General features: G+C 52.3%; 11 protein-coding genes across 11 annotated transcripts; 4 read left to right on the top strand and 7 right to left on the bottom strand.

Moving 5' to 3' along the window:
- Positions 1 to 1,036: 1,036 nt before the first annotated feature.
- On the bottom strand, positions 1,037 to 2,710 carry Z520_08571 (uncharacterized protein; the record flags this gene model as incomplete). The annotated part of the gene is made up of 2 exons (XM_016779067.1): positions 1,037 to 2,250; positions 2,320 to 2,710. 2 exons carry the CDS (start codon positions 2,708 to 2,710, stop codon positions 1,037 to 1,039), a joined length of 1,605 nt encoding a protein of 534 aa, XP_016629986.1.
- A 1,954-nt stretch (positions 2,711 to 4,664) lies between these two features.
- Z520_08572 (uncharacterized protein) lies at positions 4,665 to 5,770 on the bottom strand (the record flags this gene model as incomplete). Its single annotated transcript, XM_016779068.1, has 2 exons — positions 4,665 to 4,931; positions 4,988 to 5,770. The coding sequence occupies 2 exons, from the start codon at positions 5,768 to 5,770 to the stop codon at positions 4,665 to 4,667; spliced, it is 1,050 nt and encodes a 349-aa protein (XP_016629987.1).
- Positions 5,771 to 5,802: 32 nt separating this feature from the next.
- On the bottom strand, positions 5,803 to 6,303 carry Z520_08573 (uncharacterized protein; the record flags this gene model as incomplete). Its single annotated transcript, XM_016779069.1, has 1 exon — positions 5,803 to 6,303. One exon carries the CDS (start codon positions 6,301 to 6,303, stop codon positions 5,803 to 5,805), a length of 501 nt encoding a protein of 166 aa, XP_016629988.1.
- Positions 6,304 to 6,497: 194 nt separating this feature from the next.
- On the top strand, positions 6,498 to 8,944 carry Z520_08574 (uncharacterized protein; the record flags this gene model as incomplete). Its single annotated transcript, XM_016779070.1, has 2 exons — positions 6,498 to 6,656; positions 7,034 to 8,944. 2 exons carry the CDS (start codon positions 6,498 to 6,500, stop codon positions 8,942 to 8,944), a joined length of 2,070 nt encoding a protein of 689 aa, XP_016629989.1.
- Positions 8,945 to 9,555: 611 nt separating this feature from the next.
- On the bottom strand, positions 9,556 to 10,952 carry Z520_08575 (uncharacterized protein; the record flags this gene model as incomplete). The annotated part of the gene is made up of 7 exons (XM_016779071.1): positions 9,556 to 9,837; positions 9,930 to 10,023; positions 10,079 to 10,111; positions 10,172 to 10,325; positions 10,376 to 10,618; positions 10,674 to 10,818; positions 10,875 to 10,952. 7 exons carry the CDS (start codon positions 10,950 to 10,952, stop codon positions 9,556 to 9,558), a joined length of 1,029 nt encoding a protein of 342 aa, XP_016629990.1.
- Positions 10,953 to 11,515: 563 nt separating this feature from the next.
- Z520_08576 (uncharacterized protein) lies at positions 11,516 to 12,701 on the top strand (the record flags this gene model as incomplete). The annotated part of the gene is made up of 2 exons (XM_016779072.1): positions 11,516 to 12,286; positions 12,372 to 12,701. 2 exons carry the CDS (start codon positions 11,516 to 11,518, stop codon positions 12,699 to 12,701), a joined length of 1,101 nt encoding a protein of 366 aa, XP_016629991.1.
- Positions 12,702 to 13,269: 568 nt separating this feature from the next.
- Positions 13,270 to 14,304, top strand: Z520_08577 (uncharacterized protein; the record flags this gene model as incomplete). The annotated part of the gene is made up of 5 exons (XM_016779073.1): positions 13,270 to 13,414; positions 13,479 to 13,689; positions 13,755 to 13,923; positions 13,983 to 14,048; positions 14,107 to 14,304. 5 exons carry the CDS (start codon positions 13,270 to 13,272, stop codon positions 14,302 to 14,304), a joined length of 789 nt encoding a protein of 262 aa, XP_016629992.1.
- A 312-nt stretch (positions 14,305 to 14,616) lies between these two features.
- Positions 14,617 to 16,093, bottom strand: Z520_08578 (uncharacterized protein; the record flags this gene model as incomplete). Its single annotated transcript, XM_016779074.1, has 3 exons — positions 14,617 to 14,910; positions 14,999 to 15,915; positions 15,970 to 16,093. 3 exons carry the CDS (start codon positions 16,091 to 16,093, stop codon positions 14,617 to 14,619), a joined length of 1,335 nt encoding a protein of 444 aa, XP_016629993.1.
- Positions 16,094 to 17,460: 1,367 nt separating this feature from the next.
- On the bottom strand, positions 17,461 to 18,816 carry Z520_08579 (uncharacterized protein; the record flags this gene model as incomplete). Its single annotated transcript, XM_016779075.1, has 1 exon — positions 17,461 to 18,816. One exon carries the CDS (start codon positions 18,814 to 18,816, stop codon positions 17,461 to 17,463), a length of 1,356 nt encoding a protein of 451 aa, XP_016629994.1.
- A 460-nt stretch (positions 18,817 to 19,276) lies between these two features.
- On the top strand, positions 19,277 to 21,946 carry Z520_08580 (uncharacterized protein; the record flags this gene model as incomplete). Its single annotated transcript, XM_016779076.1, has 1 exon — positions 19,277 to 21,946. The coding sequence occupies one exon, from the start codon at positions 19,277 to 19,279 to the stop codon at positions 21,944 to 21,946; it is 2,670 nt and encodes an 889-aa protein (XP_016629995.1).
- A 948-nt stretch (positions 21,947 to 22,894) lies between these two features.
- Positions 22,895 to 25,080, bottom strand: Z520_08581 (uncharacterized protein; the record flags this gene model as incomplete). Its single annotated transcript, XM_016779077.1, has 7 exons — positions 22,895 to 23,594; positions 23,661 to 23,766; positions 23,820 to 24,309; positions 24,366 to 24,544; positions 24,608 to 24,712; positions 24,772 to 24,811; positions 24,865 to 25,080. The coding sequence occupies 7 exons, from the start codon at positions 25,078 to 25,080 to the stop codon at positions 22,895 to 22,897; spliced, it is 1,836 nt and encodes a 611-aa protein (XP_016629996.1).
- Positions 25,081 to 25,253: the final 173 nt, after the last annotated feature.

Genomic DNA, 25,253 nt, shown 5'->3' on the forward strand with positions numbered 1-25,253 from the left:
ACAACCAGCAGCAGCGTGAATACGTGCACGGGAGCTTGCGCCACGTGGTCGAGCATCAGCAAGGTGGCTGGCCAGATCCTTGCGACCCTCTGTTCGTGTATAGAAAAGACTCCCACAATAACGGTCAGTAGTAGTGATCCACTTCCAATGTCTTCAATTCTGTAAGTACAAGGGCATCTTACTTTTGGTATAACAGGTCACTCTCAGTACTTCTACCACGACATCCACAACGGTAAGTACATATACAGCTTTTTCCATTCCACAGAGAGCACGGACTCCAGAAGCTAACGTAACAGCAGACAACCACTACCACGACTACCACCACCACCACCACCACCACATCAACAATACCGGTAAACCTTCTATCCAATATAGACCCCTTCCGTTTACGTTTTCCCTGAAAAGGCTGACAAAATCCCGCGCAGACCACAACCACGAGCACAGTTTCAACGACACCGGTAATCACCCTTCCTATCCAGAATTGGATTTCCCCTTCCGTATCCCCATTCCCCTTTTCAAGCTAACAAAAATCCCCCAAACTAGACCACGACTACGAGCAGCACAACGACCTCTACAACTACCTACTCCATCCGCCCCACCGGCCCATGCGGCCCCGAGTTAGGCTCTCCCTGCCTGGGCGAAGAGTGCGCCCAAGACGGAGAACTGTGCGTGTTGGACACGGAGTGCTGCAATGAGGATTCGACGTGTGAGAACGGGAATTCCGACGGGTTTGGGACGTGTTTGCCGGCCAATCCGACCCCCACTTAGGAGCTCTGGAATGGAGAAAGAAAAAGAAGAGCGTGGATCGTGATAAAGGAGATATACTACTGGTATTGAGAGGGTTTAATATGCCGTGGTTGGGAAGTTAAGTGACAAGGCGTACGGGACTTATTCAAATAGTTTCTGCAGCTTATACTCAAGGAGACTTGAGGCGGGAAAAGGAGATTTCTCCCACGAATATATATATGTGTGTAAGGGTGTGTCAAAATGTCTCCTCTCCATTACGTCCATCCACTCCCACTCCTCCCCTTCAGAATCAGAGCGTAAACCCCATCTCTTGCCTGTGGTCACTCACCAACCGGCCATACTCCATGAGCACCCTCAACATGGTGAGTTCCAAATCCACCATCCGTAGGGTCTTCTGCGCCCAGTCCCTGCCCTGCCTTGCAATGCGCTCGCGGATCTCCTTCCCCCTTTCGTCCTCGCTCAAGTATCTGACCACCTCGGCCAACTCCTCCGCTCCGGGACTGATGGGGATGAAATGCACCCACGGCACGAGCCGGCCGTCGTGCCACTCCTGAAACACCGTCTGCTTCAACACGGCGCTCTTTGACAACAGGAGCCGGTAAAAGCGGCCCGAGAAGGCGTTGCCGTCCATGTCAAGGACGTATTTCGCACCGTAGGCGGTAGACAAGGGGTCAGCGTTGGGATTTTTCCTCCTTTTGCCGCCGCTGCCGCCGCCGCCACTCTTGTTGGTTCCTTCTTCTTCTCGGGGAGGGTCGACGTATGTGGGGTCCCGCTTGAGAAAGGCGTGGCGCATTGCGTCGCAGGCCGAGGATTCACACTGTTCAGGCGGGATCGATGTTATACGGAGATCGAATAGGTGGGAGAGGTTCGACATGGGAGTGGTTTGGGGCTGCCAGACATCTTCTTCTGCTGAACCCCGCTGGAGGATCGTGACCGAGGTATTTTGGGACATCGTTTGAAGAACCAGGCTTTGACGATGCAATGTGCGCCAATTCCCCAGTGTCGCCCAGCCGCCTGTTGCGGAGCCTGTCCAGTAGACAAGGTCCTTCTTTTCCGACCACTCCATATCGTCATCCTCGTCGTAATCATCCTGGATGAGCTTGAGCCAGTACCAGATGGGCGGATAGAGGATGTCATTGAAGATTGATGGTTTGCAGGGAGAAAAGACAGGATATAGAGACTCGGTTATGGAGCATGATGTCGGAGACGTGAAGAAGCCGTGGGATCGGTGAATGGTGGGATTGTTGCATACGTCTTGACTCTCTTTCAGGCTGTGGACGAAAGGTAATGCACGGTCCTCCTGTTTGATAGGCGCCATCTTCTCTATCGTCTCGTCTCGTGATGGTGAGTTGGCAGGACAAGCCGATAATATGGTGTGCCGCAAGCCTCTTCTAGCGCAATCGAACCAAGACAACTCTGCTGCTTCACGAGGTGGCTTTCGTGTGGCACTAGTTGACATTGCCGCCTCTCTAGCAGCCAACAAGGCCTCAGAGGAGGCGACCACTGTGGCACATGTCAGTATCTCTTCTTCAGTCCCCGTATTCTCATCTCCCCGGAGCAAGGCATTCCTACCTCGAGGCTCATCGTATCGGTTGACCAGGATTGTCATATCAGGCAAGACATCGAGCCAACCAGGCTTTTCCAGCCACCGATCAATTATGTTCGCGTGGTATATTCCTCTGTGCGTTGCCTTTTCCTCTATCTGGTGGTTCTTTATGCTGATGCGGACCACCCCTGATGCTGTATCCGGAACAGATTCAATTGCCCGGCGCATGAGCGGAGGATCAATCCCCCAGAACGGCTCCAGGCTCTCCATAATCGTGTCGAATTCGTCAACGAGGGAGTAGTGATTCTTCTGCGCCAGCTCGAACCACTTGTCGAAATCCGGAGGTGGATCTCGATTGAAACGCTTTTTGTAGGTCACTACGGCTTCCTCGATAGTCTTTGACTGAGAGGACGCCATCTCTGCAAATCGTGCTTGAGCTCTTTTGGAAAGGACTTCGATTGGGTGGTGCCTATAATTGGTTACTTGACCAGTCAAAGTTGTCTGTGATGGATCGTTTCTTGCGTTTCGCATCCCGACGGAAGTGAATACTGGGACCATGCAAAGCAATAGCAGTTTTCGACGGCCGACGGACGCTGGCAGCATATTAAGAAGATGCATTATAGCCACGAGAGCCAGTATGAATCCAATTACTCTGCCAGTTCGAGATAGATCGTGAGAAGCCAGCGATGATACGAGCGTGGTTGCGGACGAGGTTACTGGCCCAAGCAACGTGTCCTTTGCCGCCTAGCTGCAATCAGTCGAAGTTTATGATAATAGACGGGCGATACTACCAGGGAGATGATACATTGGAGCTGTATAAAGCGCAGGAAACCTACAGCTAGCGTCGACGGCTGGAGTTGGAACGGGAACGATTTGCTTTCGCAGAGATTGTAGACCGTCCATAATAGAAACAATATTCTGCATGATCCGAATACGGGTGAATTGGCCCAGAGGTCTGTTTTGTTGTGGTAGCCATCGCGGAGGAGAATAAATACCAAGGATTGCAGCAGGGTGTATAGAACTCCAATGGCTATTATCGAAGGCGAGAGGATTGTGAATTCCAAGGCAAGAAAACAGGATGCTACCAGCATTATAGCGTAGAGCGACCAGACAGGCGAGCGTCGCGACTTTGACCAGCTACTTGTGCGGCGATTGTCACCCCACCCCCGAAGAACGAAGGGTTCATGCCATAATCGAGGCTGCCACGGATCATGCCGTTGGTAGAAGGACGTGACGGCGATACTGACGATGGGCTCCAGCAGGATACGTCAGTATGAAAAGCAGTCGACTCGATCCGCAAGGACTCACCGTCGACCACCAAATGTATTCAAAACTATGCCGCCAAAGTAGCAGAGAGAGGAAAGAGGAGCCCGCAATTAACAGCTCGGAAACAGCCGTCGATTGCAACATGCTCGCGAATTTCCAACTTCCCAACGGCCCAGTGCCGCCGTCGCTGGACCTCGTCGGCCTTGATATTCGTCGTATCCAGCTGAAGAGGGTCAGGAGTGCCCAGGCAGTCCATTCAATGTATGACTCTTGGCCACGCGGGACAACATGGTGGAGTTGGAGTACATCCACCAGACATCCAGAAATCAGGCCCGCTGCGGTAGGGAGGAGGGGACCCATGACCGGGGTGAGCGAAGATAGACAATGGCCGACCCTTGCCAACGCAGTCGATCGTTCTGCTACATCGCACGACGAGAATCTCTGTCATCCCTAGGTAGACAAATTGTGTGTGGCTCCCGTGAAAGGTAAGAAAGTTTGCTGATCTAGAACTTCCCCCAAATTGCATGTGCCAAAACGAGGTAATAATAATTCGATACCGAGCTCACCCCTCTTTGGGACAAAAGTACCTAGGTAATGCCGCCTTATGCTGACCTTCGGCTCGCGCGTACTAGCGCCACGATACGAGCGCTATACCGCCAACGTTACTCACCTTAGTGATGACTGCCAATCATAGTTATTCTGTTAGTAGTCTAACTTAGACGCTTTAGGAAACGGAGTCTTCTAGATATCGTGTCGCGTATGGCTAGTGACGGCGGCCGCTATAAAATACCCTCCCCAACTCCCCTCTCCCTTGAGTCCAATGTTACAAGATGACCTTGTGATCATAGACTACAACCTAGCATAGGAAACTTCCCAAATGGCTTAGCAGAGTTTCGGTGTTGATCCACGGTAGTCACAAGAGAAGGACAAATAGAAGGAACACGATTTAATCCACCAACAGTAGGAGCGATGGATTTGCTATTCCATGTTTATACACCATTGTGCCGTAACAGACACCGGTCCTTCTATTGGGTCGGAACATCAGAACTGAGACTTTTGCCCATCCCAGACAACGACAGCCTAACCTTCTACTAGTTCACACATTCTACTGCTGCGTTGGCATCGCGACTTGCTTTTCCGTTGCAAGGGCATCCTCGGCGCGCCAAAGGCTTGTGACAGTCTTCCACTGGGTATAAAAGCGAATACCGTCTTTTCCATAAAAGTTGGCCATGCCAGTCCCGGCCACAGATCTCTTGTTCCCAGTAAACGAGAAAATTGGCAACGGCACAGGGATTGGAACATTGATACCAATCTGACCGGCTTCCAGAAACTTTTGAAACAATGTTGCTGTCGAGCCGGAGCTAGTGAAGACCTTCGCCGACATCAGTATTGACCAACCCAATACAACCAAGAAGAAAAAGAACTTACCGAAGCGCCATTTCCGTACTCATTGCTATTGATAAGCTCCAGAGCGGCCTCGATAGTATCAACAGCCAAGCACACAAGGACAGGACCAAAAATCTCCTCGGTATAGCATCTCATATGTGGCTTGACATTCGTGATGATGGTGGGACCGACCCAGTTGCCCTGTGCGAAAAGACTGTTCTTAGGCTTCTGCCCGCGGCCGTCGAGCAGGATAGTAGCACCCTCAGCTTCGGCAGAAGCAATGAAATCTTCAACCCGCTTCTTGGATTCTGGAGAAATCACAGGGCCAAAGTCAGCATCTGACTCAAAGCCACCAGTGAACTTCAGCTGTGAGGCTCTATCCACAAGCTGAGGCAGCCAGTTCTTCGTTCCACCGACACGAACGAGAGCAGATAGTGCCATACAGCGTTGACCAGCCGCTCCAAATGCGGCGCCGATGATGGCATTCAGGGCATGATTTTTGTTGCAATCGGGTAGTAGAGCTGCGTGGTTTTTGGCACCGAGATTGGCTTGTACTCTCTTGCCGTTTGCAGTTCCCCGCGTCCAGACGTATTCTCCGGCTCTATTCGACCCGACGAATGATATAGCCTTGATGCTAGGCTCGTCGAGAATGAAGTTGACCGTAGGATGTGCTCCGTGCACAATGTTGAGTACGCCGGGAGGCACACCTGCCTCCACGCAGAGCTCTGCAATGATCATAGCTGCTCCAGGATCGCGCTCAGATGGTTTGAGGATAAGAGTATTTCCGGTGACTAGTGCCAGCGGGAGCGACCAGAGTGGGATCATGGCAGGGAAGTTAAAAGGACAAATAGCAGCCGTCACACCCAATGGCTCGCGGTATGAGCGTGTTTCCATGTCCCTAGCCACTTCAATAACCTCTCCAGGGAGCTTAGCGTGGTGATGCCACAAGCTGTCTCGCACACCTGGAGACCACGTAGGACATCTCCCTTCGCATCAGCAAAGGTCTTCCCTTGCTCGATAGTGAAGTTTCGCGCAAGGCGATCCATGTTTTCGCGTACTAGGTGTGTCAGCCTGAACATCACCTGTTGACGGCGCATAATGGAGGTTGCTTTCCAGGACGGAAACGCTCGTTGAGCGGAGGCGACGGCGGCTTCCAATTCAACTTGCGTAGACTGTGGAACGCGAGTGACAAGATAATTCGTGGCTGGGTCCCGTACGTCGAACCATTGCTCCGCCTGTGAGGGGATGAATTGGTTGTCGAGAAAGTTGGGGGTGTCCCTGACGGAGGGCACTTTGTCATGAGAGCCTTGATCTATGGTAGGTGCCAACACCTTCGGGCTTTTGGTGACGCCAGGCATGATTTTCTTTAGTATAATGTTGAACTTTCTCTGAGTAAGGATTTGAAAGGTGTCGTGGACGAGAGCTACTGCCTCTTGATCCGTATGAACGACGGCCACGAAGGGTGAGTTGTGTTGAATCACCCAGCCACAAAGCGTGGTCCACGGAGAGGTGTTTTATATACTTGTTGAGATCCGCTTGCTGCTGTACTGCAATGGTAGAGTCCCGTTTCTGTTTTAGCGACAATAACTTCATTGGGTGTAGTTCGAAGTCGGCGAGTTTGAGCGGCATCACGGATACTAGGTTGGGTTCGACAAGTCGGGAGGAAACGCGAAAGGGATTGAGCTACGTTGTCGGAACTTGGTCTGCAATAGTGAGTCCGTAAGACACAAGTTCGAGATCTGCTAGTCGTAACTGTCGAGAGATGTCCGGTCGAATAGCTTCGAGACGAACCCGGTGGTTGTCTTCAACCCTCCCGGACGTAGCCAGAACCTCATCCAGTCGGACCGGGCTTCATGAACACATCACGAGCGCAGAAATCGAAATTAGCTCCGCTTTCTGAGCCTGTAGCTAACGTCTTGTTATCCGAGTTTCATCCGCTCTTGCTTGCTTTGCTTTTCGTTACTCCATGGTCTGCTCCCTCCAAAGGCAAAAGGGGCCGCACCGGCCGGTCCGGCCGGTCCGATCATGCTGATAGGCTGAGGACGTCGGACTGGGTCTATCAAATGATGGTCTTCCAACGTAGTCTAGACAGTAACTACCATCAGCCACTGTATCCCCGGCTCCTTGTCTGTTTGTGAGCGGGGGTTTTCTCGGGGCCCCAGAGACCTTGAACGGCTTCCCAACGCTGGATCCCACCCAACGAGAAAGGTTCCGGATACTCCAACACAGTTGAAGGAGCTGTCTCCCCCATCAATTGACATATATCCAGGCCCTGGCACCTTCGTGGACAACGAGGCTCCCAACATCCCCAAAGACCCACGCCGTGTCTTTGAGCTGCTCGCAAGAGCTACTCCAGGCTTCACTCAAGACCGCCGTCTATGGGACTCAGTGTCTTTCGAAGGCAGTGCCGAGCCAATCGCACCAGGCCCGTTAAAAGCTCCCGTTCTTGCTGCCGCTCTTCACGCCATGTGTGGAGTTGTTGCGAAAGAACTCCTGGAGCAGAGAGACGGCTGCCGTTCGGACCATCACTCAACGATCAATACCGATCACGCGGCTCTGTGGTTAGGCACCACTGCAATCACCAAACGCAATGGCATTACTGTGCCGCAACTGTCGAAAAGTGTAAAACTTGGGGAGATTTTCCCCAAGGATCTTGAGAAAGACACCTTTAAGACGCCCACGAGATTGCGCACAACTGCCTGTTACCCCACGAAAAAGGAGGGCGTCTGGTTTCAGCTGCATGGCTCGCTCAACGCGGATCCAGTTCTTCGAGCAATCGGGTTGGACCCTGCCACCCCGTGTGAGAGCCGCGAAGAAGCGTACAAGATCATCGGCGAAGAAGTACGCAAATTCGAACCGGAACAACTGGAGATGATTCACGTCTACAAGGGCCTCTGCGGTAGTATGTGTCATACGCCAGAAGCGTGGAGGCAGACACAGATGCACAAGGAGCTCTCCAAACATCCACTGGTGAACTACACACATGTACCATACATGGTGCCTACTCCTGCCGTGCCCTTCTTCCCTGCCCCGAGTAGAGACAAACGACCCTTGGCCGGGATCAAAGTTGTCGAGTTGGTCCGCATCATTGCTGGCCCGGTTATTGGAAACACCCTTGCATCGCTTGGAGCAGATGTCATCCGTGTCAACTGTAGCCGGCTTCCTGATTTCAATTCTCTGCAGCTGACTTTGAACGCTGGCGTCCGAACAGCTGACCTTGATCTGAGTAAGGCCGAGGATCTCTCAAAATTGAAGGAGCTCATCCAGGAAGCGGATGTCTTTATCCAAGGCTACCGGCCTGGCGTCTTCAAGAGGAAAGGCTTGGGTCTCCACGAAGTGCTCGATATGGCGAGCAAGAGGGGCAAAGGCATCGTCTACGTGGAGGAGAACTGCTACGGGCCGGATGGTCCGTTCCACGATCGACCTGGCTGGCAGCAGATTGCTGATGCTGCTTGTGGCTGTTCCTACGTGACTGGCAAATACTTGGGGCATACCGACGGGAGGTGCGTCCTTCCAGCATTGCCTGTGCCCGACATGTTGACTGGTCTTATTGGTGCCATTGGGACCATGATGGCCATCAGAGACCGCGCCCGTCATGGCGGATCCTACCACGTGTTTGCCTCCTTGATGGCCGCAGCTGCTGTCCTGCTGGAGCCCGAGGTGGGCTTGTATCCCCCAGAGGTGACGCAGAAATGTGATGAAAGATTCAGGTGGGGAGCCGTGGATCCTTCACTGTTTGTCTTGGAGCTTCTCGCCGTCGTTGTTGAGGCCTGGCAACGGGTGCTTCCTGAATACTTTGGCTCCGATGCAACCTGGACCACCAAACTGAATGGCGAATGGGGGCATTTCGAACTCCTCAAGCCAGTGCTCCAGTTTGAGGATCAGGAGGTGTCGCCTCGCTGGCTGACGGCCCCAGAGCCCAATTGCCGCCACGAGAGCCACGAAATCTCGTTCCGTCAGACGGCCGCTCCCATCACGACCATCATGAACGCGCACTGAAATTAAACCTCCAGCATCTTGGCGACTGCCTAAAGTATTCTTCCGGACAGCAGGTATTTGTAAATAGCGGTCGACACACAATCATGATGAATTTTGACCTGCCTGGGCTTGTGTAAGACTTATATCGTGTGGCTTAAATTTCTCCAACACCGTAACTGCTTACTGTACTTCTCGAATGGCGACGGCACTCGTGGCATTGTAGCCTTGAAGTTCAGGTAGTGTAAATGTCAGCGTTAGTTCGCCAAATGAATTCCACCACCAGAAACATAACAACTCTTGTCATGAGCCTCAATTGACGTGAAGGCCATGGTGAGCGAAAGCCCTGAGCAAGTAGGACTTTTCCGATGGAGGAGAGAGGAGGATGGTGGGGAGGAGGTTACAATTTCAACAGGAAACGGGTGCAAATGAAATATAACGTGTGACTCAAATTCCTGTGGTGTACTGCCGCCCCCGTGGGAGTTGTGAGATATAACTAGGTACGTGAACAAGACCTCTCCATTTCAGATGTTCAGCAGCTCACGTCGATAATGGTTGAAAGAAGTCATAGTGGTGCTAGGCTCCTAAGAGCCTATCCCAGCTTGCTATGGAATTACATTGCTCTCGCAATCTCCTCACAATGCAGCCTGAGATTGTCCAGCATTGGCTCGGAGGTCGCTCAGTGCCTGGAACACGCTACTGAAGTCGCGGTTGCCCCATTCTTCACTACGCGCCAGTGGCCTGAAGACTTCCTCGCAGCGCTTCCCGAGCTCGAGGGGTACATGTGCACCTTCTGCAGCCTTAACGGCGAGACCAAGGTCCTTGTGGGCTAGCTTGGTCACGAAGCCACCTTCATAGCTGCGATGGGCTGGAGGCGATGCGACTCCAACCTTCACCGATGGGTCTGGATGATTCGTCTGAATGGTAACTGTCAGTACCTGTTGTGATACATGACGAAACGATCCTTGATCACGACCCGCACTCAGCGGAGCCGAGAGAGGCGACATACCTCACTTGACCAGCAGCGACCGGTGGAGTTGTTGATGATGTCGGCAAGCACTTGGGGCTTGACCCCGAGAGATCTGCCTAGAAGCGTGGCTTCGCTGTTCACACGTCAGCACAGGGTATTCCTGAATGGGGGACGCAGGCAGGTCTTACCTCAAACCGAGCATAGTGATTCCGAGCAGGAGGCTGTTGATGTCCAAACATCAATATCCCCTATCATTCGAAATGATGATAGACGAAACCTACTTGTTGGAGATTTTGGCAGCGAGGCCGGTTCCCAGATCACCACAGTGCGTCACCTTTCTTGCCATTGGTGACAGGACCGGGAGAGCTCTTTCAAAAGACCCTTCGTCACCACCTACCACGATGGCAAGAGTGCCGTCTCTTGCGCCCACAACACCTGCAGGCAGTTAGCATGGTCCACAGGACGATGATGACGAGAAAGCCCACCCCCTGACACTGGTGCGTCCATCATGTCGGCTCCCACTTCTCGCATCTTCAGCGCGACCGCCTTGCTGACACTTTGCTCGATTGTTGATTGATCCAAGCATAATGTTTGCGATCGTGCCTCCTCATCGAGCTCTTTCAAGGCACTCAGGACTCCGTTCTCGCCGGTGTAGACGTTTTGGACGTGAGCTGACGTGGGGACCATGCTGATGATGTATGATGCTTTGGTCGCAACTTCTGCAGGAGCTACATTCGACTTAGCACTGTGGCCCAGAGTGGAAATTGGGATCGTCTTCCTTACACGAGCACTTCAATATGGGGACCAGAGGATGCTCCGTCTTGTGTCGTTGAATCTCGCGGTTCATGGCGATCTCGTTAACATCGAAAATAGCAAAACTTTTGAACTGGCTACAACTCTTCGCAGCACTCGTAACGAGGTTATTAAACTATACTTCATATCAGCAAATACTTCCAATGCAACAAGAGGTGTGGAATTTCTCACCATATGGTTTCCCATCGCTCCCAACCCGATGAAGCCGACGGTACTAGTCCTCTCAAGCAACATTCTGGAGTTCGACATAGTGTTTACACTGGTTTAGACGATGAGATCCCAAGTTTGGAGGTTGTCGCAACATAACGTGGTCGTTGAAGGAATTCTGTCTACTTATGTGGCTTTCTGCTAGAGACAATTGTCGCTGTTTCCACGTCGTCACATTTCGGCCACAACACCGCCACGCTTATGACGCCCATCAGAAGGGTCTGCGAGGTCGACCGAGGCTTGAAAAAGCGGCCTGAAAACCGAATACTATCCGCTGCGTCTTTGTCGTCACCTTGAAGTTGTGTTCTGCGCCGCCGTTAAGCCGAGACTTCTAACCCCGGCGCCCCCCGGAATAGCTGCTCCAACTGCTTAACACAGATATCTCAACGAATCGGGGGGAGACCTACTTCGGACCGGCCGGACCGCAGGCCAAGAAGGGTGGAATCGTAGTCCACTGATTGGCATGACAGAAGAGGTAGGGTCCATTTCTCGGAGCATACATTGAGCATGCGACCTTTGTAATTTTGAGGGACGCATCCATCAAGCCTTCCTCCTTCAACAAACAGTCCTTCGACAACCTTTTATTAAACAAGAGCTCAGTCACGATGCCGCGAAACGCTGTCACTATTCGCAAAGTCGAAGGCGACCCCGGGAAGGTGTACTATCCGCTCGAGAGAATGACCTACGTCGAACCAGAGCCCGAGAAAGAGGAGGCCATTGTGCAAATGACGGCAGCAGCTCTCAATCATCGAGACTTTTTCATCCGAAAACATCTCTATCCGGGTACGACATTTGGGGTTCCTCTCCTGTCCGATGGCTGCGGTGTCGTCTCTGCGACAGGGTCGTCGGCCGATGCCAAAAGGTGGTTGGGGAAGCGAGTTATTCTGAATCCAGGCGTCGGGTGGGAGTCCAGTCCTGAAGGACCTGAGGACTCGGCGGGATATAGATATCTCGGGGGGACCAAGTTTCACCTGCAGGGAACTTTGTCCGAGACTGTTCGTGCCACCTGGCTTGAGGTTGAGGAGGTCCCAGAACACCTGACTGACATCGAAGCTGCTGCTTTGCCACTAGCCGGACTGACTGCCTGGCGGGCTCTTGTCACCAAAAGTGGAGCCGCGGCTCCAGGTCGGAATATCCTGGTCACGGGCATCGGAGGCGGAGTGGCTTTGATGGTGTTGTTGTTTGCATCAGCAATGGGAGTCAACGTTTATGTGACCAGTGGATCAGACGAAAAACTCGAGAAAGCCAGGTCCCTCGAAGCCCGCGGAGGGGTGAACTACAAAGCCAACTCGTGGGAGAAAGAGCTTCTGAAGTTGTTGCCTGCGGAAATGCCTTTCTTTGATGCGATTATCGACGGGGCTGGGGGCGATGTCGTGGTCAGTGGCACAAGAATCCTCAAGGCAAGTGAATCGTCAAGATCAGCTCCTTGTTAGAATCTGACTAACGGTTATTTCTCTGCAGCAAGGAGGTGTGATAGTGTCATATGGTATGACCCTCGGCCCTGAAGTAACCTATTCAATGAGTGCTGTTTTGAAGAATATCGAGATACGTGGGTCTACAGGAGGCTCTCGCAAGGAATTTCGTGATATGGTCCGATTCGTCAAGGACCATCATGTCCGTCCGGTCATCTCGTCCGTGGTCACCAATGCTCTGGAGGATCTGGGGGAGCTGGACAAGTTGTTCGACAAGATGAAGGACCAGAGCCAATTTGGAAAGCTGGTCGTCACAATCGGCCAAGCTCAGGCAAACCCTGGTACACCTGTAGGAACCCAGAAGGGTCATAAAATATGATGAATTCGCCGCAATGGCATTAACAAAAGAGATATTGGACGGTCGTAGTGCCTTGGGCTCCACTTACTCCTGTCTGCCTTGTCTCTACCACTATGTACGTGCTAGCTACTAACGTTGGCTTCTTTATAGGATTGAAATTTATGTAGTACTGGTATGTACAATAGTTGATGTTCTTCTATGTCCGAAGTGATCGTGTCGGCGACCTCTAATCGAGTCTTCTCAGAATGTAGAGGTTAAGTTCGACCCGACACTGATCTGCTCGCGGCCGGACCGTGTGGACTTAGACCGGACCGACCATGGCAGTCCAGACCCCAGACTCCAGACCCCATGGAGGACAATCTAGAGACTTTCATCTGAAAACGGTGCGTCCGTCTGTACGGTAACCGCATCTATAAGAGTCATGCTTGTGAAGAACAAGCCCCAGCCTCCAGGGTTGGAGACCATCCTCCCACTGCTTCCTACAAAGAAACAATCTAACAAAACTCTAGCATGCAAGTTCTAGCAAGCAAATTTAGTTGCTCTCCTCTTCCGCCACTTTCTCTATATTGAACCCAACCCATCCATGATCATGGCCACCCAGAAGGAAACCACCGCACCACACGAGACAGATATCCAACGCTGCGAGAGCTCAGAAAATGCTTCGGAAAAGGGACTCGACTTTGGCCACGGCCCTCTCGCTCACGTGCGAACCAACCTGTCCGCAAATCTTCCAGGTAAGGACTTCCGAAGACGAATCTGAGTGCCCACTCAATTGCTCATTGACTCGCATCGACGCAGCTTTCGGGGGCGAGATGCAGCCCTGTCTCTATCGATCTGTCTCGCAACGGAAATTTGCCAATCCAGATCCACTCGGATTGTCAGCCTTCGCATTGACAACTTTTGTCCTCAGTTTGATTAATTTGGAGGTCCGCAACCTCGGCGTGCCCAGAATCATAATTTCTCTGGCGTTCAGTTATGGCGGCCTTGTTCAATTGCTCGCAGGGATGTGGTAAGTTTTGAATCTGCTTCGTGGAAACCTTGAGGGCTTTAGAATTGATGACGATTTGGATATAGGGAAATGGCCATTGGCAACACGTTCGGAGCCACCGCACTTTCTTCATACGGTAGCTTCTGGATCGCCTTCGCCATCATCCTCACTCCGGGCGGGTTTCAGATCGAGGCGACTATCGAGGAAGCGGCCGGCCCAGACGCCTGGCTGAACTCGATTGGATTCTTCCTTATGGTATGATCAATTGAGTCCTTCAACCCCTAGTCTTCAGTACAATTTAACAACCCATCTAGGGCTGGTTTATTTTCACCACAATCCTGTTGATCTGCACTCTGAAGTCCACCGTGGCGTTCTGCGCTGTTCTTCGTGCTCGAAATTGCACTCTTGATGCTCGGCTGCGCATATCTGAACCCGCAGAACGGCGCTCCTCACAAAGGCCTGATGCACGCTGGCGGTGGCTTTGGTATCATCACGGCTTTCTTGGCATGGTACAACGCGTTTGCCGGTATCGCGGACACATCCAACAGCTTCTTCATTGTCCCGGTGGGGCATTTTCCGTGGTCAGAGAAAGGGAGGAGTACGAGACTCGGTGATGGAAATAACGATGCTGTCTAGATGATTATTGATCGACGGCATCCACAGGCCTGTCAGTTTGCGACCCGTTGATTAAGCCGTTGAGAAGAGCTGCCTCGAATTGCGATAGTCCAAAAGCGGGGAAAAAGAGACTTGTGGTCCTGGCCTGTATCTATTCTGGAGATTTGCGAGGCTAATGGACTTGCTGCCTTGGTTGAGAGCTGTCATTCATCTTATTCGCAGGGGGAAACTTACTTGCAATGAGAGCATTGGCGAGCACAAAGATCATCGCCCAATTTTCCACCAGAATATTTCGCAGCCACCATGCATCCGACGTCGTCATGAAACCGAATATTATTGTACAAGTCCGTCATAGAGGTCACCGATGCCATCTGCAAAGATCGAAAAATCGGCTGTGGTAGCATCCATAATGCCGAACAGGTCGGTCCAAGAGTCCAACCACATATCCGCATCTGGATTGAGAGCCTCCCTCAGTCCTGCCGCCACTTCATTCGACATTGTGCTATAGTCGACGAGTCTCCACATCGTATCTGTGTTGGGACCGGACAGTGGTGCAATTTGAGGTGAGGAAGTGCGAAAGTCTTCGAAAACAACGGCGTTCTTGGCGATTTCGCGCAGAATAGTGGCCTAGGTCATGTTAGGAGAATGGTTGAGAGAAGTGGTTAAGACAATTCAGGTCTCTCAGGTTCGCGGGAAGCCGCTCGAAAGTACCTACCATTGTGGACACGTTGTTCCAATAGCGACCAACGTCCTCCAAGTAAGAAATGGCTTCATGTACTAGACTTCGGGCTGTCAAACTCAAGTCCGAATCGTCGCCACGCATATGCAGCAGGGCGATTGATCCTGCTACGGTTATGCAGTACCCACTAAAGGAAGATTGAAAGACACAACCCAAGTTACGAGCAACGCGAATGAGTTCGAGCATACTCTGCGCGTGTAGAAAGCCGGTCTGATTTGTTCGCGCCAAAAAGCTGCTCGGAGCCGTCATCCGACTGTTTTCGATCCGCCTCCTTAATAAGAAAGGGTGATTGAGCATGCAATAAGAGAGATGGAACAGTGCTCGAGCGAACAGAATGTGTCCAACGCTTTGGTGGTCGACAGCGCCGTACTGGTCGATGTGGGGTGCAAGTATCTCTTGGACCGGCTTTGAGGTTTCTAGTCGTGTTTCGAGATGTAGAAGGTCCGACTCGATGGCTGCGAAATCCGAGCTGGGGTCCCATGGGGGGCAGCGGCTCCGGATGTTGAAATCTTGTAACATGTATTGTGCTCCTCTTCCGAGGGTATAAGCCATGACGATGACGTGGGCAAAATTGCCTTGAAGTTCTGAATTAACCATGGTACGGTTGGTGAGCTCGTCCAGGGTTGGTGTCTTTTTCCATCGTCCTTCTTTCCAAATCGCGTCGTCGCAGGGGAGTTGTAAGTGGCAGGATGAATCAACAATTGCTGGAGGTCGGCCTCGCCCGCACGATACCAAGCGGTCGAGAAGGTAGACTGACCAAAAAGTCCTGTGTCGCTCTTCTCGGTCAGGAGACGGAAGGTTGGGAGTAGCATCGAGCATAAGGCCGAGATCTTGGGCGATCCTGACGGCCATTCCTATCTTCACCCAGGCAGAGCCATGGCGGGTTTGACCAGCTGACGGACAAGATGATTAGTGTTTTTCTCTTAGTGTCAAGGAATGATCCTCACCTGAAAAGTCGAATAGGGCTAGAAGAGCTATCGTCTGTACGATGGAAAGATCCGCTGCCTTGTTGGCAGTCAAGCAATTCTTCACCACCGACTTCCAGGATTGGTTCGCATACAAGACAGACATTTCGTGTGGGTTATTGGCAAAATAGGAATGTGCACAATAGCGAACACTGTACGCAAAGACGGCGAGAATCAAATACTCGGGAAGGGAGTCGATCGATAGGCGATGACGAAAATTGCCCTCGTGGAAGAAGGAGTACGGTTGATTGTGGCAGTAGGTGAAATACGTAACGACGACAGACTCGAGGATGTCATTGGGTATAGAAGGGTTGGCTGGTAATGGGGTGCTTGCTGCGGTGTCATCATTGAGCTCATTCCCAGATGATACAATGTTGCGTGGCTTCTTTCGAGGCCGCTCGGCGACGGCATCATTCTCGTGGGGAGCAGCATCATTGGAAGACTTCTTGACTAGGAGATCCAGGATACTTTAGAACGATGTGGTCAATCGAAGCCACGGGCAATTCGTAAGGGTCAAGTAGTACTTGCTTTTGAAGCTGAGTTCCGAAATGATCTAGCCGCTGTTCGATGGCGTCTAAGCGGAATCGTATGTGATCCTGATGCTGGCCCTGTGAGCTCAATCAGCTTCGGCGGCACTGAGGAGAAAGCCTGGAGCCATTTCCGCACATTACTTCCGGGGCCATGTTGGGGCGAGGAGGCTGATTCTTCCACGCTGCTCTTTGATCCAGTTGATTCGAGGTAAACACAGTCTGAAAAAGGTCAGATACAATGTCTTTTGAGACAAGTTCAGAATACCAAGTTTCAAGCGACGACAATGTCCACATTTAGGGCGCTCGCCTGTACATCGAGACTTTTTACGTCTGCGAAATTTTGATTTGGTTCAGCAAGAACCGAGAGGTAAGGAAGAAGCCGTGAACGAACCTGCATGAAACGCAAGCTTGGCCAATGCGGCGGACAGGAAAATAATTGCTGTGGGAGCTGTCGTGTGCTACGTTCATATCTGATAAAGCACTGCGTGTGATGACTGAGGACTTGAGGAGGTATTGAGAAGGTTGACATGAAGGCCAGCAGCCTGCGATAGAGGCCAGAAGCAAGGCCTGGCCTCAAAAGCTTCAGGCACTTTGGTTCTTTTTGGCGGTCGCCTTCATCTTCCCCGCGTTTCGCCCCACGCCGCGCATGAGCAAACTACGCGGCGAGGTGGTTCCTCTAGCTTTCTGAATTATCGCCATGACTGAGTCTCGCTAGCACCTTATCATAACCGAGACTCAGTTGCTCGAACAAGACGTACAGATAAGGAAATCTCGTGCTCTCTTCGTATGTGACGAACTCGGAGAGCTCGCCAGCTGGATGCTGCGTCGTCGACTTCTTTCTGCAGCTTCATACTCGGAGGCGAGTGCGATACAGCTTCAAACATTGTCGTGGATATTTCTAAATAATTTTGTGAAATCTTCCTGGAGGGCTCTGGACATTGCATTATGCATTCCACCGACTGCGACATGGTCTCCGATTCCACTCCTCTTCCAAAGCCTCTGTCCGATGCAATATCCACCCGCTCACAGTTTGGAATCCTGGTTCCGACTCGCTCTGCACCGGGTGGCCTAGCCTCAAAGACCAGTTGTGGCCACAACTAAGATCTGTCTTCCATACCCACTGGACGCACCCTTGATCTTCTAGACAGGCTGCTTGACACTGGGAGGGAGATAGCGTGACAGCCTTCTGCTCTTCTGGGGTCTGGTTTTCGGTGTCAATTTTGAATACTCGATCCGTTGACAGATTGTCCCAATTAGTCTTTGTGTCGGCAATACTGGGTTTAACAAATTTCAGGAATAAATGCTTGAATCGATAGAATCCTTGATTCTCTTGGTGCCACCTCCGATCAAAGTCGAATAGCTCCTTCATCGCCCACGGCTCGACATGATGCCACGTCCAGCTTGGCTCACACCAAGTACGGCTGCTCCAGCTGATCTCGGGAATGGTCGCGAACTGTACCAATGGTGCCGCATTCCGTAGCTTGATCCCGGCGTCTCTCATCGCCATGCCTAACATGACATCTCCGCAGCAAGTGATGGCCGTCTCTGCCTCCCACTTATCGATGTGCTCGCGATCATAGATTCTCTCGAAGGCAGCAGCTGCGCCGGCGCTGATGATGTAGCCAGACCCGCCATGCGCAAAAGTGAGTTCTCCGTCATAGTTATTCGCTGCACCAATATAAAGAGGCAGAGTATGGTTGAGCTTGTCCAGGGTTTGCACGACATTGTGAAACGCAAGGAAGGTATCTGCGTCAATGAAGACATACCATTTGACATTGGGGTATTTTTGATATGCTTCGTGTAGAATTGGGATATTCTTCCACTTATCCAAGGTCCAGGCTTTGCCGGCGTTGCGATCTAGTTGTCCAAAAGCGGTGACATTCACCTGGGCATAGTATGCCTTGTGGACGCTGCGGTAGAATTCGAATTCGGAGCTGTTCTCTCTGTACTCAGTTGAGACTGATTTTAGAGCATCGTGTATCCTGTGGCTTTCGATCTGCTGGTCGAGATCGGAGAAGATCATAACGTTTGGAATGCACACACCAAAACTCGAGAGAATAGGTGGGATGCGGACGGAAGCCTCTGTAGCTCCCGTTTTGATGACGACCAGGACATCGCTCGATCCGGGCAGCGGTGGACATGATGTGGAGGACTCTGTGATGGGAGAGTTTGAGTTCGTGAGACCTGGAACCGCAGTGTCTTCCAGGGCATGGAGAGGTTGGTACGTGCGGTAGATCAGCCATATGAGGGATATCGCAACGAATATAGCGGTGATTCTGACTATCCGGGTCTCCCTCATCCCGACCCCAGAGCCAACCGGTCTTGCACCGGGGCTGCCACGTCGAAAAAGCACGGTCTCAACGCTCTCAGGTATTTCTGTGTCGGACAAGACCCGACGTACAATACGATGTCTCGTCCTCTCACATGGTTCTGTATTTGGATTGGCCTGGGTCCCATGACACTCCAAAGGATGCCCGCCAACAAAACGGGTGAGCGACGAGAGTTAGAGCGGCGAGCATCCAACAGCCGCTTTCTACACTAGTGGGCGGTTTTAACTACTAGGTAGGTATGGAGTACCTAGCGAGCTAGGTAGGTACCCTCGTACATGTACTGTAGTACTACCTAGTCTTTACCCGCTGAGCCTTGGCGACAATCTCCAAATTGCTGAACTGCGCGACTTCAACAAACTACGAAAGCCCCCAGCAGTTCTCTTCCTCGATCAATCCGCCGCAGTTGCGGCATTTCATGCACGTCCATATATGTTAGCACGTGCGACCAATACGGTCCATATCTGCCTGCAATGCCAGAGAAACCTTGCCAGGGCCAGCCTCAATCCATCAGGAGCCGCAGAGTCTGGCTACCGTCGTGGACTACGACGATGGCAGAGCGTAGCGGCACATCAGCTAGCACACGAAGAAGTCGGCGGAGATCATGACGACAACACTAAGCCATCTCTCGAAAGCGATATAAAACGCCAACCAACAACGCCGTCCTGGCCTCAGCCCCGACGTCGAAATTTTCGAAATTGGAAGCCCAAACCCACCGCGCAACTTGGGGTCAACTCCCTTGGCCAACCCACCGAGGTGTTGCTTCTGCCCACGAGAGATCGGCGAATACCCCAGGTCCCACAGGATGAAGGGAAGGAAAAGATGCTGGGCAGCACATTGCAAGAGTCCATCGCCTTAGAGAACGTCCCGCTGAACCGCCAGAGGCTGGCAGAGAACATCGAGCAGGTGCGCTCTCTCGTGGGGAAGATGCGCGGGCAGCTGGAGGAACACGAGTGGACAACTCTGAAGAGGCACCTGCAGGGCGGGTTTGAAAAAAAGCAAATGAGAAGGTACATTCGACTGCGCAAAAGCAACGGCTCCTTTCCCAGGGATATCGAGAAATACAACAAGAGGGAACTGATTAAATACTTGGTTGAAGAAGTCTGGGGCTTCACAATCCCAATGCAAGACGAGCCCGTCGCTCCCACAACCAAAGAGTCGAACAGAGAATCGGAGATGATTTTCGCCCTGCACGAGTCCGTCAGGTTCGACCATCTCCTGATGAATCCCAGTCAGCCTTTGAAGAGAATCGCTCAGGAGTGGGATGTTCAGATCGATGTCTATCCGGAGCAATTCAAGATCAGAACGAGGGGAGCCAAAACCAAACTTAACAAAGCGCTGCAAGAAATTTCTGCCTACGCAAAAAAACTTGGACAGATTGCCATACAACTCACGGGAACCCTCGGTGCCATGTACCGAGATCCCGCTACGAGGGAGTATTCGAGTGCGTATCTGAAGTCAATCCAACGGAAATACCAAGGATTGAGTATTGGCATGGACGAGCAATGCATCAGAATTGTCCATCTTAACAACCCCCGTGGTGCTGACCAGGCTCGCCGCGAGATCCTGCTTTCTGTGCCTACGGAGAACTCTTTGGGGAATTCACTCATCTGGCCGCGAATGGACCTACCGACAACTAGCCATCAGCCTTTCCCAACACCACTTGAATTTCCCGCGTTGTTGCATCATTCTCAGTGGCTGAGGCTGGTGTCTACGTCCCAGAGTTCGCAGACTTCCAATGATGGTAGTGGCAAGGATCCTGCACTTGCACCGCTTCTACAAGGTCTCCGGGATGCATTTGACCCAGCTTCTAGGACCCGCAAGGCGGACAATCGGCAAGAACTTTACTATGATGTGACTGTCAAATTTGGGCAAGCTTTGATGCAAGACTTTCCACAAGCTGTCAAGGGTGCTGTTGTTAAGCCCGTCGCTGTCGAAGCAGAGGAGAATGAGCGGTCGGCAAGCGTCGTCATTTCACCCGCTGGCAGACCTGAAGGACTTGAGACTGGCAAAGAAGATTTATCAGCAGAGAACCAAACAAGAGTCAAAGCCGACTTGTCCGAGGCGCAGAAGAACACGTCGACTGCTGAAAATAACGGACCTACTTCTGCGACTACATTGAAAGCTCAAGGGTCGATCGGACAAGCTTTCACAGGAGGAAGATCAGAGCGACCACACCCGACGTACGAAACTCAGAGACGACGTTTCGTGGGCGGAGGACCATTTCTGGCACAGCACCTTGCACTTATGGAGCCATGGATCGATTTAACACCAAGCCCTTCCACGGATATAGACAAAACAGCTCGTGCCATATTGCGTCTCGAGCTTTCGCCCGTTCCAGACGTGAAAGACTCGCCGACTTTCGAAATATTTGTGAGCGCAGGCAAATCCGCAGGTCAAAAAAGACCTCGACTCCAAATCGTTCGGGTATCGGCCATTCATCAAGAAAAACATCTTACGGTGTTGTGCCCAGACTCTCACATGGACATACAACTCACGCAGCAGCTCAAGCGAGACCTTTCCTACCCTGGCTCTTCCGAGGCTGGAATCGTGCACTCCTTGGTGACTAGCTTGCGTAGCTATATCAACAATGCGTCCAGCAAAGGTTCCTCGGATTGGGTGTTTCCGCCATTCGTCGCTCTACCGGTGCATCACGATTTGCGAGAAGCTCACAAACGGACTCAGCGTGCCGTCGGCCAAGATGAAACGCAGGAAACCCCCAGTGGAGCGGAGACAGCAGGCGAGAAGAAGCCCCAAAGGAGACGGGAATACATTCTCCGATCAGTGGATGTCGTCGACATTGATTCGCGGCTCTTCTCGGTCGAGTCGACCTCCAAATCCCCCAAGACCAGGTCTGATACTAGATCAAGCTCTAAGCGCGCAACTAAGTCGACGGCAAAGTTTTGCTTGGACCACGTTACATACACGGGCGCAGCTGTTACGAGGCAAGAGCTCCGTCTTGCAGAGCGACCATTGCTGTGCCCTCCCACGTTGACAGAACCAGACTTGCCCATGTTGGTGAAGGCAGCGTTGGATTTGGTGAAACGACTGAGCAACAATCCTGTGAAGACTCAGAGCCCTTCAGCTAGGAAGACTTCGTGAGTGATCGAAGGTCGATTAGTTGGGGAGCAAACCATGTGGGAAACCTGGAAGCCAGCTGTAAAGACACCGAAGAGTGCATTCGAAGAAAGTTTGGGGAACCACAAGAGCAAGCCTGATGCTGACGCGACAAACAAGCAAAGCCCTTCAAGTCGGGAAATTGTCAGGATTTTCGCAAAGTCTCTCAAAAACGAGTGTGCCGAATCCCAGAAGACGACGTAATGGAGGGTTCCTGTGCATTAGTGTTTTTGGAGGCCATTGCATTAACGATAACCCACGGACACCTGGAGTCATGGGTGCTGGTCCTCGCCTGATCGCAGTCTAGTCCCTCAGGAGACTGTGGCTCGTAGTCATCATTTTTCTTCTTCTTTACATGTGTACACTAGAATCCAAATCAACCACTGTTCATTCCCACATCCATACTATGTGCGGATGAGACAGGAGCATACATGAAACAAGGGAAGGTAGCTTTTTGGGCGCCCGCGACTGTTTGCTTGCACATGAGTGAGCTGTATGAGTAAAATAATGTACCGAGTCAAACGGGTATAGCAGGGCAAGCAATGCCTTTGTTTGTGTACGTGTAAGCAAAGCTAAATGGGACATGGGAATGGGAATGGGAATGGGAATGTACGAGGTACATAGGTACTTTATTATATAAAGAGGCTACTCAGGGTATATGGAGATCACGGACACTCACGGGCGGGAAGGGAAAAAACGGAGAAAAGGAAAAAAGGAGGAATGAAAGTAAAAGCACGAGTATAGCACAGCTGTTGATATCGGTATACTCATTGCGTCCCACAACGCAGAGAACATGCATAGAAATGATAGAAAATATAGAACACCCGTTCCTACATAGATTTCCGGCCGTGCCGACGGGACTGGAGCGGTATATGCGAGACATTCCCCCACAAGCACCACCTTTCCCCCCCTCTCCTTCCCTTTCATACACTATCAATGAGTCCTCAAGTACTCCGTAACAGCAGGTGCGATGCTCGGCCTGCGCGACGCGTTGGGCGTGGTCACCACGGACCCTCTGCGCTGGGCCAGGGCGTCCTCGGCGCGGCCGTGGTTGGCCAGCACGTTGGTCACCGAGGGCACGAAGGACGGCCTGCGCGGGGGACCGCCCGTGACCGAGTTGTTGTAGCGCGCGGCGAGCTGGTTCTGGTCGTGCTCATCGAACTCGTCAATCTGGGTCGTCTTGAACTGGCGGGCGGGCACGTTCTTGGCGAAGAGGATGTCGAGTTCGTGGAACGTGCGGCCCTTTGTCTCGGGCAGGCGGAAGTAAGCCCAGATGAAGACCAGCCAGGCACACCCTCCCCACACGAAACCCGTGTACCCCTGCAGATTCCAGGCCTTGGGGTTCATGAAGAAGTTCTCGAGCGTGCCGCCGATGACGCCCGTGATGTTGGACACGTTTCGCGCCAGGCACACGGTCTTTTGTCTCAGCCGGGTCGACCCGATCTCGGCGGGCAGAGCCCAGCCCAGCTGGCCGGCGCTGAGCTGGAAGGTCACGGTCCACACCAAGGTCAGCACTGCCTGCGTCCAAGCGACTGAGGGATGAGAGGTCCAAGGGTTGAGGATGCCAATCAGGCACAACTCGACGGCCATGGCGCACATTCCCCACACGTAGACGGTGCGGCGGCCGAAGTACCTGGAAGATTTCGCGTCAGAAAACGACCTGAGGAAGAACAAAGTTCAGCGAGTGATGTTTACTTACGGCATGAGCAAGAACCAGTTGGCGAAACAGGCCAAAAGGGCAAGGCCGTTGGCTCCAACGCCCAAGGAGTAAGCCGCCTTTGTGTCCAAGCCGACTTGTTGGAAGACTGCGACAGTATTAGCACCAATGATCCCCCGTCCGCAGAGGAAGCAAACTCACAGTATGTTGAAGCATAGGCAAAGCAGAGACCACACACGAGCTGACCACCAAAGACCACGCAGGCGATCTCCGTCCGGCGCCTCTCAAATCCTCGGAAACAGTCGAAATACGACGTCCCCACGGCGAGTTGCTCCTCCAAGTTATTCGTGTAGACAATAGTCGCGAGGGTTCTTTTGGGGTCCAGCCCGGGACCAGGAGCCTGCAGTCTGCGAATCGACCTCTCGGCTTCTTCGAGGCGGTTGTGACGAACAAGGTGATAAGGCGACTCCGGGGCGAAAAAGATCAAGGGGATGAGGAACGTCGGCCAAAGCCACTGGACTGCGAACGGGATTCTGTATCCCCACTGGTCGCTTCTGCTGACCAGGCCACGCAGGACACCGCCGGAGATGAACTGGCCGATGATGAAACACATGTTCACATACGAGGTGAAGAAGACGCGGAGCTGCAGTGGGAGCACCTCGGATGCGTATGCCGGTGCAGTGGTGGCAAACTGAAACGCGCATCAGTACTTGAATCGATATCATGAATCGGACAGTGATGGCTTACGATGCCCCATTCGAAACCCAGCAGAATCTCGCCCACCAGAAGAACTTCCTTGCTGGGCGCGAAGAAAAGGATGAAGAGGAAGCAGGTCATGACACAGAGAGTGCATAGCAGGACCTTGCGAGGACCGAATGCGGTAATGAGCCACCCGTTGATGATAGTACCCAGGATCGAACCGCAGCCTGCGCAGTTTTGTTAGCCATGGCTACTTGGAGCCTCTTTTTTCTTGCTGTTGGAAAACCCACCAGAGCCTTGCCCGAGACCAGACTGCCAACCAGCAGTCAGGGAATAACCAGTGGGCGTCTGTTTCGAGACGCCAACCCAATCGCCATACTTTCTCTGGAAGGATGCTATATGGATCATCAGTCCGCGGATATAAGTCGGAATGTGGACATCAAAAGCCACTCACGGTATGCGTAGAAGTTGCCGATAAGATTTGTATCATAGCCCTAACTCGGTCAGATTGACTGGGCGAAGAAGTCTTCTCGGCGTGGTGACATACCTCCATGATGACGCAGGTTGAAATTACCAAGCTCCAGAAGATGGCTTTCTTGTAGGCCTTGAGAGCCTGAGGGATTGTCATCTCCTTCTCGTCTTTGGCGACATCCTGAGCCGCAACACTCAGTTTCTTGTCTCCCCACTGCTCCTCTCTCCATGTGCGATCGAAGTTGCCGTTGGGCTCGTCGAGGTGAATAACATCCTGGCCTTTTTCCGCCATTCTGACGACGAGGCGAGTGTCTTCGAGATAGGACTGTGCTGGGATGTTGAAGGAGGGTTGTTGCAATGATCCCAGCATCAGGCGCGGGCGCAGGCTGGTAGTTATAGTTGTTTTCTCCTCCTCAGTCGCAGGAGTCCTTCCCCAGCATGCATCGCTGAATCCAGTCTGTCTAC

This window comes from Fonsecaea multimorphosa, assembly GCF_000836435.1.
Source record: "Fonsecaea multimorphosa CBS 102226 unplaced genomic scaffold supercont1.19, whole genome shotgun sequence".
Classification (NCBI taxonomy): domain Eukaryota; kingdom Fungi; phylum Ascomycota; class Eurotiomycetes; order Chaetothyriales; family Herpotrichiellaceae; genus Fonsecaea; species Fonsecaea multimorphosa.